The sequence below is a fragment of the Podarcis tiliguerta genome (genome assembly GCF_965153285.1).
Source record: "Podarcis tiliguerta genome assembly, chromosome: 17".
Lineage (NCBI taxonomy): Eukaryota > Metazoa > Chordata > Lepidosauria > Squamata > Lacertidae > Podarcis > Podarcis tiliguerta.
The window spans coordinates 21448295-21467649 of NC_139550.1; the positions used below are offsets into that span (position 1 = coordinate 21448295).

General features: G+C 43.9%; 1 protein-coding gene and 1 long non-coding RNA gene across 3 annotated transcripts in view; one reads left to right on the forward strand and one right to left on the reverse strand.

Annotated features, from left to right (window-relative positions):
• Positions 1-14770: 14770 nt before the first annotated feature.
• On the forward strand, positions 14771-17962 carry LOC310668044. The gene is made up of 2 exons (XR_014506574.1): positions 14771-15024; positions 15469-17962. It is a non-coding gene; the product is annotated as an uncharacterized lncRNA (long non-coding RNA).
• SLC1A1 (solute carrier family 1 member 1) overlaps positions 16143-19355 on the reverse strand; it is a 37340-nt gene continuing 34127 nt past the window's right edge. For both annotated transcript variants that reach the window (XM_083420162.1, XM_083420163.1), the window contains exon 12: positions 16143-19157. In XM_083420162.1, the coding sequence (XP_083276288.1) occupies positions 18908-19157 (250 nt within the window). In that variant the 3' untranslated portion in view covers positions 16143-18907. The remainder of the gene's footprint in view (positions 19158-19355) is intronic.

The window sequence follows — 19355 nt, forward strand, 5'->3', positions numbered from 1 at the left end:
GATGGTGCTATATACTTCTTTAAGATTTTGGCTGCTGAAAGTATTTTCCATGAAAAACCTACTTGGAATTATGTTACCACTCAGGACTGTGTCCTCAGTGTAAAGCTTAGTTTTAGAAATTTGGAAGCGAATACCATTTTGAATTGAATAAAGGATTGGGGAAAGAGTTTGGTTTCGTGCTGGTAAGATGCACAGCAAACTTTGAAGAATCACTCTAGGATAAATTCAAGGTCCACTGAGCAGCCCTCTCCTGGCTCCGCCCAGTTCTGCAGACTCCGCCCACCCAAATTACAGGTAAGAGGATGCTACTGCCAGGGGTATTTCTGCTGGTAGGCAGCATAAATTCCTCGCCATTTATATTCGTGCAGCTGGTTCTTCCCGCCTAAGTGTAGGATGTTACATTTGCCCCTACTGAAATTCAGGGCCTCAAGGAGGTTAGACTGGCCTTGACCAGCCTGGTGGAACACCCTGCCCCAAGAGACTAGGGCCCTGCGGGACTTGACATCTTTCCGCAGGGCCTGCAAGACAGAGCTGTCCCACCAGGCCTTTAGTCGGGGCCCAGTCTGACCCCTCTTTTCCTACGAGACCCTATATATAAGAGGCCTCTCTAACTCATCTCACCAGCTCATATAAATAGCTGAGCCTGCTGAATACCTAAGGTTCCCAACCCTTATAGTCATAATTTGTGGGTTGCCTTCTGATCTTGTTTAATTTTAATCTGATTTTAAGCTGTATTTCAGTCGATTGCTGAATTTTATGTTTTAATGTATTTATATTTTGATGTTAGCAACCCTGAGCCCGGACCCAGGACTCCAATCTGTTAAGGTCATTTTGAATCTTGATTCTGTCTTCAGCGGCATTAGCTAGTTTGGTGTCATCTGCAAAACCCTCCTCAAATCCTGCTGTGATCCTGATGATTCAGGTTGCTATTTACATTTTTCTTTTAAAAAATGTTTACATTAAATACAAAGGATGCAGCTCTTGTTTGTCCCGTTGCGGAAAGGAACAGAACTGCCTCTTTTTCCTGTACAGAGGCTCAGTGCCTTTCACTGTTGTATAAAATGTAGAAATTTATGACAGCGTCTCCATGCTGTTGAAGAAGATGCACCTGTTTAATTTATGACTGATGCTCAGCTGGAAAATGTAGTATCTTTCAGTAGAAATGGAGTGAATCCTAACTCCAGCTTGCTAGCTCTGTCGACGGAGGATTTTAAATCTGCATTTTTCATCTACGTTATTCCTGATCCTCTAAAGCAGACATTTCTGATTTGACTTTGTTTTAGCAGACTACCATGAGATATTTCCCAGGATTTGCAAACTTAAAGGCATGAATTAAACAGGAGCTAGCCAGAAGTTCAACTAATCTCTTTTCTATAGCAATGATGAACTCATTACTATTTCACAGCCACCGACTGTGTGGCGAACATCCTGCTCTCCCGTCAGAGGCACTGAGCAATTTGAAATATTAATGTTTTATCTTTTAAGTTCTGCAGATGCAGCCAATTAAATGTAACTTGCTACATGTGGTTGCTGCTCAAAACCCCTACCATGTTTAAATGCCTTCACTGCATTCATCAGTGCAACTACATGTGTGTTCACATCTTGAATGCATTGATGAGTGCAATCAAGACACTGAAATATAAATTCCTGCCATGTGAACCATCCACATGGGAATGGCCTTTTGGTATAATATATAACTTATCCTAAGGGATGCAGGTGGCGCTTTGGTCTAAACCACTGAGCCTCTTGGGCTTGCCCAAGGTCGGCAGTTTTAATCCGCTCTATGGTGGTGAGCTCCTCTTGCTCTGTCCCAGCTCCTGCCAACCTGGCAGTTCAAAAGTACACCAGCGCAAGTAGATAAATAGGTACCACTCCGGCGGGAAGGTTAACAGCATTTCTGTGTGCTCTGGCTTCCTTCACGGTGTCCCGTTGCACCAGAAGCGGTTCAGTTCTGCTGGCCACATGACCCAGAAAGCTGCCTGTGGACAAACACCAGTCCCCTTGCCCCGAAAGCGAGATGAGCACCGCACTCTCTAGTCGCCTTTAACTGTCCGGGGTCCTTTACCTTTATAACTTACCCTGCTGCTTGCTTTAGAGTAAATTAAATGGTTCATTCTTAAATCAGATTCAGTCTGCAATCTTATACATACTTGCCTGCAAGTAAGCCTGTTCCATCAACTAGGTCTGCCATACATTCCTGGGATTTCAAAGGTGGAATTGGTGACCTAGGGGAATTTCTGAAAGGCGGAGCTTTGTCCTGGATCTTAGGCAAGTCATCAAAAATTCTAGTTTTTTGTGGTTTCCTTTAAAAAAGAGCTCAACAATTTTGGGCTTTCCTGGTCTGACTGCACTGGCTGCCAATTAGTTTTGGGGCCCAATTCAAAGTGCTGGTTCTGACCTATAAAGCCTTAAACGGCTCAGGACCGCAATACCTCAAGGGCCTGTATGAGTTGTCCTGGACTCTGTGTTCATCCTCTGAGGCCCTTCTTCGTGTGCCTCCTCCACATGAGGTCCAGGGAGTAGCAACACGAGAACGGGGCCTTCTCTTTAGTGGCTCCCTGTTTGAGGAATGCTCTCCTCAGGGAAGTTCAGTTGGCACCTTCATTATATATTTTTAGGCGCCAGGCGAAAACATTCCTCTTCAACCAGACCTTTGCCTGATTAATATTCTATAGCCTTTTAATAGTGTGTGTGTGTTATTGTTTCACTGTTTTCTTTCAATTATTTACTTGCATTTTTATCTTGCCTTGCATTCTGTGAACCACCCTGGGATCTCATGATGAAGAGCGGGATATAAATTTAATAGATAAATGAAGTAAAAATCGAACTCAAATGCAGTATGCAGTCTGCTATGTATGCTATGTATGCAGTCTGCATACATAGAATTGCGCTGTTAGTCCTAGATGAGCAAAGCTGAAATAGCCGCATTGAAATTTGTTGTATTTCTGTTTGATGCATTTGCTCCTCAAAAACATAAGGAATGTCTGCCCTGATCCACAGGCCCAGAGGAGGGCAAGTGTGAATGGTTTGATGCAGGCATGCCGAAGAAGGATGCCAAAAACGACAGAGTGGTCAGTTCCAGTGCTTTATTAGAAGAAACTATAAACTTTCAAAGCATCCTGTGGAGCCTTGCTGCTGTAACAGATTTGGGATGCACACAAAAACATTTTTGTACAGTGGTACCTCGCAAGACGAATGCCTCTCAAGACGAAAAACTCGCAAGACGAAAGAATTTTTCGTTTTCTGAGTTGCTTCGCAAGACGGATTTCCCTATGGGCTTGCTTCGCAAGACAAAAAAGTATTGTGCCTTTTTTTTAAAACCGCCAATGCATTCCTGTGGGAAACCGTCAATACACAGCGGTGCTTCGCAAGACGGAAAAATTCACAAGACGAAAAAACTCGCAGAACGAATTAATTTCGTTTTGCGAGGCACCACTGTATATTATTTTCAACATTATATGGATTTTTTTAATGCATTTTCTCCTAATAGATACAAACTGCTCCACAAGATCCAAGAACCGCAGATTTCAAAGGACAATGGTGTTTCAGTTTGCATATTGCGTTGAATGAAGATAATTAAAATGCAAACAGAATTCAGCTTATGCCCCCATTCCTGTTTACCGTATATGGGATAAAAATTTCAGAAATATAGGGCAAAATGTTGGCAACACCGGGATTTAGGCTAGAACTGTGATCTTACGACAACTGCAGGAGTGCGTTCAAGGATTTAAATTGGGCATGACTTAGTCCTGAAACCTGTTGCCAGCATATGTGAAATAACAGTAAAACAGTAAAAACAGCAGTGCCTCAAAGACATGTAGAGAATGCATTTTTTCTTATTGCTAAATGTTGTTGTTGTTTAGTCGTTTAGTCGTGTCCGACTCTTCATGACCCCATGGACCAGAGCACGCCAGGCACCTCTGTCCTCCACTGCCTCCCGCAGTTTGGTCAATATTGCTAAATAGCCACAGCCTATTCCATTCCTGGGATTAAGTAGAAAGGTTTTTAAGATTCAGAAGGTTCAGCTTCCCACCAGGCGTATGGCTTGGCACACCCTGTGTTGGAAAGAGAAAATAATGACCTTGGACCACACTAATGCCTTATTTACAGCAAATTGCTAAGACAAAAGTTATGTCTCAACAGTTGGAAGAGGATCAAAGCAATTTTCTCTTCAAATTGCTGCTTTAAATGATTGCCCACCCTTAGCACCTTGTAGGGGAAGATTTATAGAAATAGAAACCTTAATGTGATGGCCAGCCTCTTTATTTCCGCTCTGATACTCCACACTGAACAGACATCGGACTGTAGTCTCCAATTCATTTCAATCAGTCGAGTTACTTAACCTTGGAAGGAGTAAAATTCCACATCGCAAAGCGGGGCTCTCGATTCACACCCAGATTTCTAGAATATGCTAAGGGAGGAAGCAGAAATATCTGCCTGCCTGCCTGCCTGCCTTCCCTGCCTGTGTCAGAATTTTGCCCTGAAAATGGGTGAACAATAGCTCAAGCAAAAAATAACTGAGAACCCAAAGACCATGTGCAGTTTGTAGGCTGAGGTGGGTCGCTACTACCGCTAAAAAGTGCCTTCTTTTTGGTGTCAATCTGATTCATCGGCAGGGTCACTTTTAATTGGAGATGCAAATTAAGACCCATCTCTCTTATTTTGATGTGTCACTGAGCAGACAATGCAAAGGGAAATAGCAAAGATGGCTTTTTCCTCTTTAAATTACTCAACGTTTGAATATTGCAAGAAAAATGAAGGTGACCTGTGTTGAGCCATTTGGCCACAGATCAAGCCAGAGTAGACCATAGCAATGAACTGTTTTGCTTTGAAGAAGAGCAGCACCACCCAATCTCCTCCACTGGATTAATGGAACGTGGTTCACGAAGTTGGCTGAACAGCATGCTTTCTTCAGCCCATGGCTTCCAGCCCTGGGTTACAGCTTCATAACTGCCTCTCTTCGCCATTTTACCAGGCCATCGGGGAAAGGGGTGGGGTGGGGAAGGGAGCTTGGCTGCTGTGGTCAAAATGTGGTCCCTCACCACCAGACCTTGGAACTGGAAGGAGAGCACAAACTGAGGAGGCGGAATTGGTTTTGCATCTGATGGGCACTTGGAACCATGACACAAAGTTCTCCTACACGCACTACGTTGAATAAGATGAGAAATCATGTCCTTCCTAAAAGAGGGCACGTGTTGTGGTGAGACCTGGAGACCGACCTCCTGTGTTGTGGGTGGGTTGGATTGGTTAGCCACAACACCCGATTGGTAGGTCCCTCGATGTTGGGTTCAATCTGGCCAATGGGGTGCAGTGTAAACCGATCGAGGGACCTATATATACCCATGCATGTGACTGAGAGCTTCCTCTTTCGGCTCGTGCATTCGGAACACCCACCCACCTCTCCCTACTTTTAGGGCATTTCCGATTGATCTTGCTATGCCGTCGTGTGGCGTCTGTTGTTGGGACAGGGGCACGGCAGGAATTTCCCCCACTTGGCTGTTTCCATTTGGGTTTCGCCTGTCGCGTAGCAAATTGTCACAACTTGTAGGGTTGCGGATAGGCTCTGGTTCAGGTGATAGGGATGGGAGAACGCTCTCGCCATCCCTGTGTGAAGGGTATTCTTTTAAAGGAATCCATGGGTCCTATTGTCAACCTTTTCAACTGCGTATTATTTCATAATCCATATTTTATATTTTATATCTCTCCATAGCACTATTAAATTTGACAAGCAAAGCTATTTCCTCTACCAGGTTAGAGGAAGATTAGGCACATAATTATTATTGAATGTGACCAGGCAACAGCAAGCCCATAATGTTTTTGTATCTTGCCTCTTCAGTATATACGCCAGTGTAAGCAATCTCTTGGTTCTATAGAAATGTAACAAAACCAAAACAAAATTATGGACATAAAACCATGCCACCAGGGACTTAGTTAATCATTTTGAATTGCTGCAGAGTTTTCAGACCTCCAGTGAAGATGTTTCGAAAGCTCTCTGGCATCATTTCACACTTCCTAACCTTTCCCGGAAAATACTTGGCTTATCTTTGACTGGCATAAAGCCACTCCCGACATAGAGAGGGGGTGGGGTTGCGGGCTCACGCCCACATCTGCACCATCGCGGGGCTACCCAGCCCCGCGGGATTCCCCGGGATTCCCTTCATTTGAATAGGTTTCCCCCGGCCAGCCAATCAGCTGGCTCAGGGGGCGGTCCTTAGCCCCATAAAAGGTCGGGGCAGCCCCTGGCTCGCCCCTTTTCTCTCCTGGAGCAGCAGCCTTTAGCAGCTGATTTTACAGCCTGGTTTCTGCTTTGCTTACTTGCTTCGCTCTGCTGCTCCGTGCGCTTCGGACCCTCACCTTTGGACCTACCCTCCTGGGACTGGCGAGCTTGGACCTGCGATCACACAACGCTGGACTGGGGATTCGCTGCTCTCGGGCTGCTTCCGCGCTCGCCAGGTCCTATCTGCAACGCTTTCACGCTTCCTGGGGAACCGTTTGGGGGGTGCTGTCGTTCGCCCATAGCCTTCTGATTTTCCCGTAATTTTCTTCCTAGCGTATACGCCTGGGTCCTCCCTCGGGCTTAAACCCTCGTGGTTCAAAAAAAAAAAAAAAAAAAAAAACCGGCTTGCCTGTGGGTCCAGCTGCGGTGCGGTGGAGGGCTCGTGCCTTGCCGCGGCTAGCGTAATCCGCGGCTCTGGGGTTTAGCGGTGTTTGCCGTGCTGGGAAGGATTAATCCGCTTGCTGTGCTTCTCCGGCTTCGCTGATCACACGTGTGCTGGCTGATAGAGGTGCTTTGAATCCGGAGCGGGCGTACGGGGACGCGGGGCTGAATATATACTATACCTCTGTCTTTGTTTTGAATTTTATTGAGGGCATTTTATATTTCTGCTTACTTCCTCCAAGGGTGTAGTTGATCGCTGAGTTCATTTAATTTTATTTAGTTCATTTCCCGCTTAGCCTAATCTACTAAAGTGGTTGCAGTCGGCAGGGCGGCTGCAATCGTTGCTACGGCGACGCGCAGGGGCGGCCATTAACAACAGGACCACGTGGTCCCGACACGGCGGCCATTTTGAGTGTGGGCATTACACCGCAGCGGCGGCCATCTTACTTGAGGCAAGGGGCGCCGCCATCTTTGAACACCCTCGTGGAGGCCGCGTCGGCCATCTTTGTTGAGGGCAAGGCAGCGCCGGCCCAAATTTACCCTTTTAATCGCTCACAATTGTATTGGATTTATAACCAGTTAATAAAGAACGCAATCGATACTAGCTTGTTCAAAGAGGGCTATCTGGTATAGTAATACACAATAGCGAAAATAATTAAATAAATAAATAATAAATAAATAAATAAATAAATAAATTAAATTAAATAAATTAAATAAAAAAAAAATTTTTTTTTCTTTTGTTTCTCTGTATAAACTGTTAGGTTAAGAGAACACAAAAACGAATAATAAATAGCAACAATAGTAATAATATACATATATTTACATATATTATATACACATATATAACATTAATAAATAAATAGTTAAATAGATAATTAAATTGGAATAAATAAATAGACGCATATAGGAGCAGTAGAACAGTAATTTCCAAGTCATTGAACCATTTGATGCAGTGTTAAAGCGGTTCATCAAATCCAAACTCATCTGCTCCTCCGCAATTTGAGGCAGTGATAGTGTGGTTTGTCAAGTCCAAATCTCTTACCCTATATTCAGCAGTAGTGTGCTGTGACTGCTGATCGTCTTCTGTGTCATTTATCAATAATGGCGAACAGGAGCACTTCCAGGTCGAATCAGGCAGCTGGGGCTTTACTTCCCACAGCGCAGGGCAACCCTCAGGCTTTAGTTCAACTTTTTACCGCAATCCAAAATTTTTATGCGCATTGTGGGCCCCAACCGGCCTCTACTGCAGCTATAGTGGAGTTGTCGCAAGACTGCATCCCTGACACCCCTTCTAGTCAACAGGACTTGGTAAGGCCCTCTACCTCCACAACGGGTCCAACCCGACAGGGTGGAGGCCCCCACAAATCGCCCCCAAACACGCTTGCAAACCGCGCGGGCCCAGAACGATAGGGCTTCGTCACAGAAGGCTAGGGCCGCACCACATAAGCCTAGGGCAGCCGCAGACAAGTCCAAGTCATCACGGTCTGCCCCCCAGGCGCCGGCGCAGGAGGATATTGGGGTACCTAGTGTCTTTCAGGAGCCTCAGCGGTGCCCATCAGAGGTGGCCTCCTCGGAGGAAGATCTCCCACTGCAGCAGGCAGCCGAGCCAGCTGATGACCCAGACCACCAGGACCGCTCATCCAGGGGGGGTAAGCGAAAAGCTAAGAGGAAGCACGTTGCGAAGAAGAGCAGAAGGAGGGACAATTCGGACTCCGAAGATTTCACAGGTACATCTTCCTCTGATAGTGACAGTGATGTTCCCATGGAAACTTATTGGGGTGAGGGGGAGGACACGGGGGCCCCCTTGTGGGTACACGAGAGGCGGGCCAATTCCCACCGAAAGAAATTCAATGGGACGCTCGAGTGGAAAGATGGGTCCCTTCTAGAGGATATCAAGAAGTCCACGCACGCACCAACTGATTTCATCATAGGAGGTCACCTCTCTAAGAGGAAGAGGGATAAAATCCTCAATGGTGACTATGTGGACATGTTTTCTCTGCTGCCCCCAGTCCAAACCAAAGGAAAAGGGGAAAAAAGGAGGTACCAGGGTAAGAAAAGGTACAGATCCCCCCGGGTGGAGCGCACCTTTGAAAATTGGCTTAATGGGTATCAGGTTTTTTATGGGGATAGTGCTGGGGGGCTATCCTAAGCGGGGTATGCATCTCGCATCCTACTTGGCACACGTGCGAAGGGCACGGGAGTTAGCTGGCGATGAGGCGGCCATTGCTTATGACGAGGATTTTCGAAGGAACGCCTCGCAACTGTCATCCACGCGATGGGATCAGAAGGACAATAACCAGTGGTTGGAGCACGTGGGTCCCAACATTGAGAAGAAGCCCCACGAGGTAACAAAAGCGGGTAGGGCGGATCCTAAGCGTCGCAAGCAATGTTGGGATTATAACAAGGGAACATGTCAGCGCGCCGCCTGTAAGTACTTGCATGAGTGCGAAAAATGCCTGGGCGGTCACCCGGCCTCTTCTTGCTATAAAAATAGACAGCAGCCCTTTCGTGGCGGTAGGGGGCACCCTCAGCAGGGAAATCAGGGTGCCCCCCCCAATGCCTCTAACACCTCCCGTGGCGCAGCCGGAACCCGCTACTGAGGTTGCCCAGAATTTGTCACAATGGCCTTCAGCGACTAATCCTTCTTTGACCCTGGCCCCCTCTCCAATTAAACTTCGGGCGCTACGACCCCTTTTAGAACATTACCCAGACAAGCAAGCGGCCCGCTTATTAGAGAACGGTTTCTCCCATGGTTTTAGAATTCCGGTGGCCTTCGCCCCCAACTCTAACTGCCCTCCGAACCAAAAATCATGTGCCTCCTCCACATGAGGTCCAGGGAGTAGCAACACGAGAACGGGGCCTTCTCTTTAGTCGCTCCCTGTTTGAGGAATGCTCTCCTCAGGGAAGTTCAGTTGGCACCTTCATTATATATTTTTAGGCGCCAGGCGAAAACATTCCTCTTCAACCAGACCTTTGCCTGATTAATATTCTATAGCCTTTTAATATGTACCTTTTATAGTGTGTGTGTGTTATTGTTTCATTGTTTTCTTTCAATTATTTACTTGCATTTTTATCTTGCCTTGCATTCTGTGAACCACCCTGGGATCTCGTGATGAAGAGCGGGATATAAATTTATTAGATAAATGAAGTAAAAATCGAACTCAAATGGTCGCAGTCTGCATACATAGAATTGCGCTGTTAGTCCTAGATGAGCAAAGCTGAAATAGCCGCATTGAAATTTGTTGCATTTCTGTTTGATGCATTTGCTCCTCAAAAACATAAGGAATATCTGCCCTGATCCACAGGACCAGAGGAGGGCAAGTGTGAGTGGTTTGATGCAGGCATGCCGAAGAAGGATGCCAAAAACGGCAGAGTGGTCAGTTCCAGTGCTTTATTAGAAGAAACTATAAACTTTCAAAGCATCCTGTGGAGCCTTGCTGCTGTAACAGATTTGGGATGCACACAAAAACATTTTTGTATATTATTTTCAACATTATATGGATTTTTTTAATGCATTTTCTCCTAATAGATACAAACTGCTCCACAAGATCCAAGAACCGCAGATTTCAAAGGGCAATGGTGTTTCAGTTTGCATATTGCGTTGAATTAAGATAATTAAAATGCAAACAGAATTAAGCTTATGCCCTCATTCCTGTTTACCGTATATGGGATAAAAATTTCAGAAATATAGGGCAAAATGTTGGCAACACTGGGATCTAGGTTAGAACTGTGATCTTACGACTACTGCAGGAATGCGTTCCGGGGGAAACCTATTCAAATGAAGGGAATCCCGGGGAATCCCGCGGGGCTGGGTAGCCCCGCGATGGTGCAGATGTGGGCGTGAGCCCGCAACCCCACCCCCTCTCTATGTCGGGAGTGGCTTTATGCCAGTCAAAGATAAGCCAAGTATTTTCCGGGAAAGGTTAGGAAGTGTGAAATGATGCCAGAGAGCTTTCGAAACATCTTCACTGGAGGTCTGAAAACTCTGCAGCAATTCAAAATGATTAACTAAGTCCCTGGTGGCATGGTTTTATGTCCATAATTTTGTTTTGGTTTTGTTACATTTCTATAGAACCAAGAGATTGCTTACACTGGCGTATATACTGAAGAGGCAAGATACAAAAACATTATGGGCTTGCTGTTGCCTGGTCACATTCAATAATAATTATGTGCCTAATCTCTCTGGCATCATTTCACACTTCCTAACCTTTCCCGGAAAATACTTGGCTTATCTTTGACTGGCATAATGAGGCTTTTCCACTACGATAGCCAGATGAGTGAATTGCTGTAGATCTTCTTGGATCTAGTCAGTGCTCAAATGCTTGGGGTGGTATGGAAGCTCTTAGTGCAACTCACAAACCTCATCCTGATTAACCCTAATTTTAGCTATATTCCATGCCCTCCAACATTTCTCAGGTGAAAATAGGGACATCCTATTGCAGGGGTCAGCAAACGTTTTCAGCAGAGGGCCGGTCCACTGTCCCTCAGACTTTGTTGGGGTCCGGACTATATTTTGAAGAAGAAGAAAAAAAGAACGAATTCCTATGCCCCACAAATAACCCAGAGATGCATTTTAAATAAAAGGGCACATTCTACTCATGTAAATACACGCTGATTCCCAGACCGTCTGTGGGCCGGATTTAGAAGGAGATTGGGCCGGATCCAGTCCCTGGGCCTTAGTTTGCCTACCCATGTCTATTCCATCCCCTCCAACAATTATCCAGTGAAAACAAGGACATTGTGGCCGCTCATATCCTTAAAACACAGTAGCTAAGAGGGGTCAGTATGAAAAGTAAAAGGCTTCGGGTCCCCCCATTAATTGAATCCTGGTGGAAATAGCTCAGCTCCCTGTCAGATCCTAAATCCAGCACTCTTACGATTTAGGTCCAAACTGCATGTGGCAAAATTCATGTCATTTTGTCTTGTGTGGCTGGCGTTTGCTTGCTTGTTTCTTTTTTAAAATAACAACAAGCAAAAATGACTTGAACAGAGAATCCCAGTCTCGATCAGGAGTATAATACTGGGGGAGCGGCTTCTTCAGTATTGGGCCTCCTCACACCCTCTATTTGCTATGTGAGCAAAATTCCTACGGGCACAAATAGCAGGTATCCGGAGGACTGATTTGGGTCAGACGAGGTATAGGGCCAAAGCCCCCTTCCCACCCAGCTCTGGTCCCGATTCAGCTAATCCCCATAACAAACCCTGGTTTCCTTGTTGCTTCTGTGGTAAGCGGGGTTTTTAGCACATGACTGCTCAGAATCAAGAACAAGATGCGTTGCAGATTTATTTATTTTTGAATCCCCTTTGAATCAAATATAGAGGAAAAGTTCTTTTTTTTTAAACTTAAAACCATCCTGAAAGGTACAGGTTTTCAAGGAAGCTTGTGTCTTTGCTTTGCATCATTTGTGAAAACAGGTGTGGTGAGGAGTGAAAGTTGTTTCTGATCAGGCTGCTGTTATGCACTGAAGTTCTCACCCTGGGCCAGCAGGGGGATCCTGTAGATAGTTATGCAAATGAAGGATCGAAAGTGACGTTCAGTGATTGGATAGTTTGTATGCAAATGAAGGATTGAAAGTGACGTGCAGTGATTGGCTAGTTACAGGAAATGGTTACTGTTGCATTCTAGTGGAGCTCTACATAAGCAGGCTGACTGAGCTCCTCAGTTCAGTTCTGTTCCAGCTTACAAATAAAGAGCTGCTTTGGAAGAATCGCTGTGTCGTCTGATATGTTCGCCCAAAACGTAATAGGACCAGTGCTTTTTTTCTTAAAAATGTTTATGGGTACTCTCATCTTCCTACTCATATTGAAATACTGCAACTCAATGAGGCCAAACTTAGATTCACAAAATCTTTAGGGTATGCGTACCCTCCAAGAAAAAAAAGCACTTCATGGAACATTATGGTTTTATAGCTTATCGATTGCAAACAGCAATGTCAAGGAATATATAGAAGCCATCAATCACACATCTACTTTTATTATTGAAGCCAGTTTGTAATAGGAAATAAACATCTATCTATAACTTTTAGAAGACATCTGAAGGCAGCCCTGTACGGGGAGGTTTTTAATGTTTGAAGTTTTTTGTGTTTTAATACTTCGTTGGCAACCACCCAGAGTGATATCAGTCAAATGTCACAGTCCTGAGTTTGGACGGAACAGTGGCTTAATAAGATAAGATGGTATGTTACAACAGCATCAACATTCACTGAAATAATTAAGAAAGAAAAAGTAACAATTTGAGTTCCTTTTTATCAAGCATATGAAATGAGAGTGCAAAAATAGAGTTATTTAAGGTTTTTCACTGCTATAATGTAAAATCTATATTTCAATGAATCCATACGTTTAAAAAATAAATTATTGTATTTTTAAAATTTAATGAAGTTTAAATATACAATCAATTACATTATAAATTTATCAAAATATAATATGTGTATCTGCGGCTGTGTGTTATATAATAAATAATTTAAAAATTAGTAGCCCATTCCTTTTAACATACAACTGAAACTAACTGGCCACAGATTCAGGACTTAAGTACTTCTTCACATAATGGGTACGGTTAGTGGCTGAATCTCAATTAATTTAGCTGAAGTTCGTTCCAACTGCAATCAATAGGACATTGGTTAAATCATTACTAACCTGTTCCATTTATCTTAATCGGACTGAAATTCAACTGACTGGGGTGGGGGGCATTCGTAACCTTGGCCATTGCCCAATGAGACTAATTGGAGTGGTGGGGGCACCACTGCAATCATAGACCTGTCATGCACAGTGGCTGGGGTGGGCGGTGCAGCGTTTGGGCCTGGACTGATCCAGATCCCATCACCTGTTGGCTGTAGGATCAACACTGCCCCCCCCGCCCTTTGAATGCCTCACTGTGGGTCTACCACTGGTGGGAATCCTGCCAGCAGCACTTTTGCCTGCCTACAAATTCAGCAGCCAGCCGACTTAGTTGGCAAAGCTCTGTGTATGTTGCGGGGGGGGGGGGGGGGACACCTCTGCCCATCACAACCTTCGACCTGCCCCCCTCCCGGCCTGGTGCAAAGATGTGTGTGGAGTGCTCCAACAGTCTGGCTCCAACCAGGTGTTTGTGATTCACTACAATGTGATCATAGCCACTAAGTGAGCTTTAAAAAGGGGATTAGACCAGGGGTCAGCAAACTTTTTCAGCAGGGGGCCAGTCCGCTGTCCCTCAGACCTTGGGGTGGGCAGGCTATATTTTTTGGGGGAGAATTAATGAATTCCTATGCCCCACAAATAACCCAGAGATGCATTTTAAATAAAAGCACACATTCTACTCATGTAAAAACGCTGATTCCTGGATCGTCCGCGGGCCGGATTTAGAAGGCAATTGGGCCAGATCCGGCCACCGGGCCTTAGTTTGCCTACTCATGGATTAGACAAATTAATGGAGGATAGTTTTATCACTGGCTTATGATGTCTATAGCAGAGCTCCTGGTGAAACATTCTGGGCCAATGGACTGTGATTTTGAAGAGATAATGTGACATATTCTATGGGATGATAACTCTTTCTAAATAGATCCCTAGTTTTCTGTCTGGTCCCTTCCATAGATTCTTCTTTGAAAAGCGTATGTGGATTTTAAATCCTATGGACCATTTCCCCTCACACGATACATTTAAAATGGTAATCCATGAGCACAAAATGTTATTTCAAAAGTGACTTTAGACAGACCTTTGTAGCAGCGTACTGGCTATGTTTGGAGATCACACCAGATCATAGTTTGCTGCTGTGTGGATGAACCTTGGCCTCATGTACTTTCTCTTACCCCACCCCCTCTCCCAGAATGGCCACTACGAAACTGGAAGCATTGTTCGTTTTAATGGCAGTTCCTGGTTTCAGTGAAAGTACAAAATGCCAATACATAGTTGAAAATGCAAGATGTGTCCAAACTCTTGTAGAGGAGAGTGTCACAGTGTCAGACCATGAACTTCACAACCACACGTCAGAAAGTCATGGTCGCTGGGTTTAATTCATTGGGTGACATCTCTGAAAACTTTAATGTAGTTTTATCGAATTTGTCAAGTTAGAAAACCAATTGTCAATATAGCACTAAAACAAATGCATACTCAACTATTCCAAGCAGTTTTGGAATCTGCCCTAGTAGTTTGTGCCAAACACTGTTTAAATTAAATTGGCTTACGTGGGGAATAAATCAGGCCCTGTGTACACAAAGGAGACAAGCTTTTTACTATTTTAAATGTACTCTTGATGCATTTTGGTTATAAAGGGGATAACTAAACCAAAACTGTGATCTTCCACCTGTGGAAAAATTGCTGGCTGCCCTCAACACACTTTTTCGTATGAACGGTTAATACCATATGGCTGCTTGATAGAAACTTAAAATACAGTGGTGCCTCGAAAGACGAAATTAATTCGTTCCGCGAGTTTTTTCATTCTACGAGTTTTTTCGTCTTGTGAAGCACCACTGCCGCAGCCGGTACCTCAGACTCACCCGCGCCTTGTGGCCACCGTGCGACGCGGCTGCTGGAGGGCGGCGGGGGTCAGGAGCGCGACTCGGCGGAACCGCCACCATCCTCTTCACCTGAGGGAGAGAGGGAGAGAGAGGTGCTGGCGGCAACAGCTCTCTGAGGGGAGTGCGCGAGGGGGGTGGGCAGCGGCGTGCGTGCGTGCAGTGCGCGTCGCCATGACACGAGAGGCAGGGCCGTTTCGTCTAGCGAAGCAAGCCCATAAGGAAATCCGTCTTGCGAAGCACCTCAGAAAACGAAAAACTCTTTCGTCTTGCGAGTTTTTCATCTTCCGAGGCATTCGTCTTGCGGGGTACCACTGTACTCAGTTATCATGTGGTAATGTCTAGCGGCTTCAATGAAAATGAATTATAGTTGTGCACCTAAGCAGGCACACATTCCTCTCAAGACTCATGATACGATGCCATGTATTGATTCCTAGCCAAGTCATTAATAATCAACAAACTGAAAGAGTTTTTCCAGTGACGCTAGGGAGTTCGTGGTCCTGCTTGTTTTTGTGCATCAGCTTTATACAGTCATACCTCATATTACGTTTGCTTCATGTTACGTTCTTTCAGGTTACGCCCCGCAGTGACCCAGAAGTACCAGAAAGGGTTACTTCCGGGTTTCGCCGCTCGTGAATGCGCACAAGCGCTAAATCGCGCTTCATGCATGCGCACAAGTGCCAAATCGAACCGCACACCTGCACAGATACGGCGCTTCAGGTTGCGCTCTTTTCATGTAGTGAACGGGCCTCTGGAACGGATCCCGTTCGCAACCAGAGGTACCACTGTACACAACTTGAACTTTTCTGCTTCACAAGATAAGCCACGCCTGTTACACACACAGGAAACTCTTGAGGAAAATACTGCAAATGGCTCTGTTGTGCGCAGGGACCTTGCTGCATACGTCTTTTAGAAAAGCCCCAGTATACTTATGTGTAACCCATTAGATGTGCTTTTGTGGTACCTCGACAAGTAGGAAGAATGAAAGTACACAGTGATCATAGTTCATGATGCTGTACACGATTTATTCCACATGGGCATAACCATGAGAAATCTAGAAGATTAACAGATATAGCAGTATTATTTAATTTCCGTCTCATCCTTCAATCCCCAAAGGAACACCCCTCAAAGCAGTTCACAGAAACGTAAGTACAATCAAAACAGTCAACCTGATTTAAATATGCATATTATGTGACTAACGCTATTGTTTATTGTCAGGTTGCTTGGGTTTGCTACAGCCAAAGCACATTTTGGATACTAGTCTTGAGCTTCCCGTTTCCAAAGCTCTTATCTTTAGGTTTCGGTCGTGAGCCTGAGGACTGATACATTATTGTTTCTTTTGATTTATAAGCACCTGCTGTAATATAGGTGACTTAATAATAAATCACGTTTACGGGTCGCAAGGAAACAGGGGTCTCAGCCACAACTCACTCTCGAATAGCCTTGTGATATTTATTAGTGCTACTCTGGCAAAACCAGCTTCAGAAAAACCGGGCATTGTTTTTCTTCCATTCTAGTTTAACAGCTAGAACAGATGAGCAGAAGCCTATGTGATGTATTTGTTCCCAGGGATAAGTCTGCATACAGATGTAGAGCAGGGATAGTTTGAAGGCAGGATGACTGTTTATTCAGATGAAAGAAAGGCAACATGTACAGTGGTGAAAGGACGAGTTACAAAAAGAAAGCTGCAAAGAATAAGTACCACTGGCTCTGGATGTTTTTCTGTCTCTAGCAGTAGCAAAGCTGTACAAATATATTTTAAAAAATAATTGTGCACAAGATAAAGAACTAATTTACACTGTACACGCCTTCATTTTGTATAAACATATCAACACTTTCACTTTGTATGCACACTGCATTTTTAGCTTATAATATTTAAATACATACAGTATTATGCCTCTCAGTTAAGGTGCAATTTATCAAAATGTATGCTAGATGTAATTTTGTTTGTTTGTTTCAGTTGTCTTTGGCACATATCCTGGCTTATTTACTGAATACAAAAGTGTAAGACCGAGTTTGTCTAATGCTACAGAAATTTTTATTTTTCTTGATAGCAATTAAGTGCATATTTTTCGGTTTAACACAAGCTTATTTACAAAAAAAGAAAAGAAAAGGTATTCTCTCTTAATTTTAGTCTGTGTTTCAAGTCAGGTAGCCAACAAGGGATGTGCACTCAAAATAGTTTATACTTTGCAATAATTTTCATTGCAGGAAAAAGTGCACCATTAAAATACCTGGTATAAGTATTAGATAAAATGTTTAACATTATGGAATGGTTTGATAAAAAAGCCACGCCCATGTAGCTGATATGAAAATATGTCTCCGTTATGCTACGAACACTTGTAAAATGCTAATATTTGTTCTTCACCATTCGAGGGCTGCTTTAAAGTTAGGTTTTTATTGTCATGAGGCCTATCATATTGGCCATTGCAAGCTTTCAGATTAAATTATAAAACGAAAGTAAGAAGCAGGAAACTGACACTCAGCTAACCACTAGCAATTATTCAGTGGGTATATTCTTGAAAGCATAAAATGTCGACAAGCTATGTCATGAATAGCTATGCGGTTTATTTTTATCTGTTTTCCCTGGAGCTGATAAATACTGGTAGCTCTGAAGTTACTTCTTGCCACTTCCAAAAGAGGACTAATAAATGATGAAAGCTAAATTATGAGAGTTTCAAATTACAGCAAAGCTGTTATGATTGACTTAGCATTTGAAGTCCAGATATGTTCTTGCTATAAATTATGGTGTAAAAGAAAACATGAAAATGAAAGCTCTTTTGTAGTAATTTCCAATTTCCATACTATATAGTTTATTTTTTAAAAAATATACACATACTTTTTAAAAGTTCACACGTACTGAAGGACCAGTCTCAACTCCTTTCTCTAACAGTTAATTAGCTACCAGAATGAACATTTGGCACAGTGCTGATTTGCAGAGAAATGTCAGAGATGGAATTTCAAATAAGAATTCCTTTTAAAGTTATTTTTAAAAGAAGAGTCTTCCTTTTTGAAAAACAAAAAGGAATTTCATGTGCAGAGTAGAGGAATGGGAACACCGCACTATGCTTCAGATATAAACCATATCCTTTGGTTTATTATCCCAACTTATCAGCATGATCGTTGCAAGCAGATACCTAGAATTCTCAAGAGATGGCTCTTTAAAAGAAAATACGTGTTTGTGCAACTGGGATCAATCTGCCCTCAATGATCAGATGTTTCAAAAACAAAGAGCTGAGGGAAATCTGGAGCCTCTCTTTCAAAGCAACACACTTATCCTTTCGGTTTGCTAAATGATTTCATGCATGGTGATGTTCTTCAGAGTGCCGACACAGGTAAGACTGTGGCCTGTTTCAGTGTAGGGCCTCAGCTGTGTAGGGTTCCCTGGTGTTGTGTATTTGTCAGGGAACATATCTATGCTGAGAATATACCTATCACTGAGGCTCCTGAAGAAATCAACACAGCATCTTGGCCATCCCATTGTGACATGGCCACGTTCTCAGCTGTGGGCAAAATTTAAATCTCCTTATAGCCTGCACAAGAAAAGGAGCCGGGCAATTGTGCTCTCTGTGTTGTGGCAGATCTGAGAAGGGGAGTTTTGTGAGACAGGATGTGTGTCTTCCTGTTTGCCTGTATGAATATAGGCAAAGAAGAAAAAATACAGCATGTGGGGTCTGAAGTGAGAGGGGCCCAGAATATGGCTCAACATAGGGCCTTCCCATGTCCTTTAATCCAGTGTGGCTCCCTTGTCAGTCAATTTCATTCAGAACTGTGATGTCTGGGTGAATGATATGGTGTCTGATTTATCAATAGCAAAAGCTCCATTCACATAAGATTTCTTGGCCTCTGTTTCCTCACTGTCATCCTTCGTTGCTTTGTCCAGGGCAAAAGGGTTCACTATGTTGACTTCAGCACCAACGTCCATAAGCTCCAGTTCCTTTTGCGAGAGCTTCTCCACAATTCCAGCGCCAAAGGCATCGCCGAGGACATTCACCATTGTTCTGAATCTATCCCTATGGAATAAACATTTGGGGTCAGTTTGGGCAAGTTGACCGGGTCCAATCTATTTTTACAAAGGCAAAAGTTATACTGCTTCTGCAAAGTGTTTCAGTTCGCAAGGCTGATTTTGTAATGAATGGCACAGTTCCAGAACTCAAACAAAATCTGGGAAAGATCACATTCAAAAGCTCAGGTTTTTTTTTTTTAAAAAA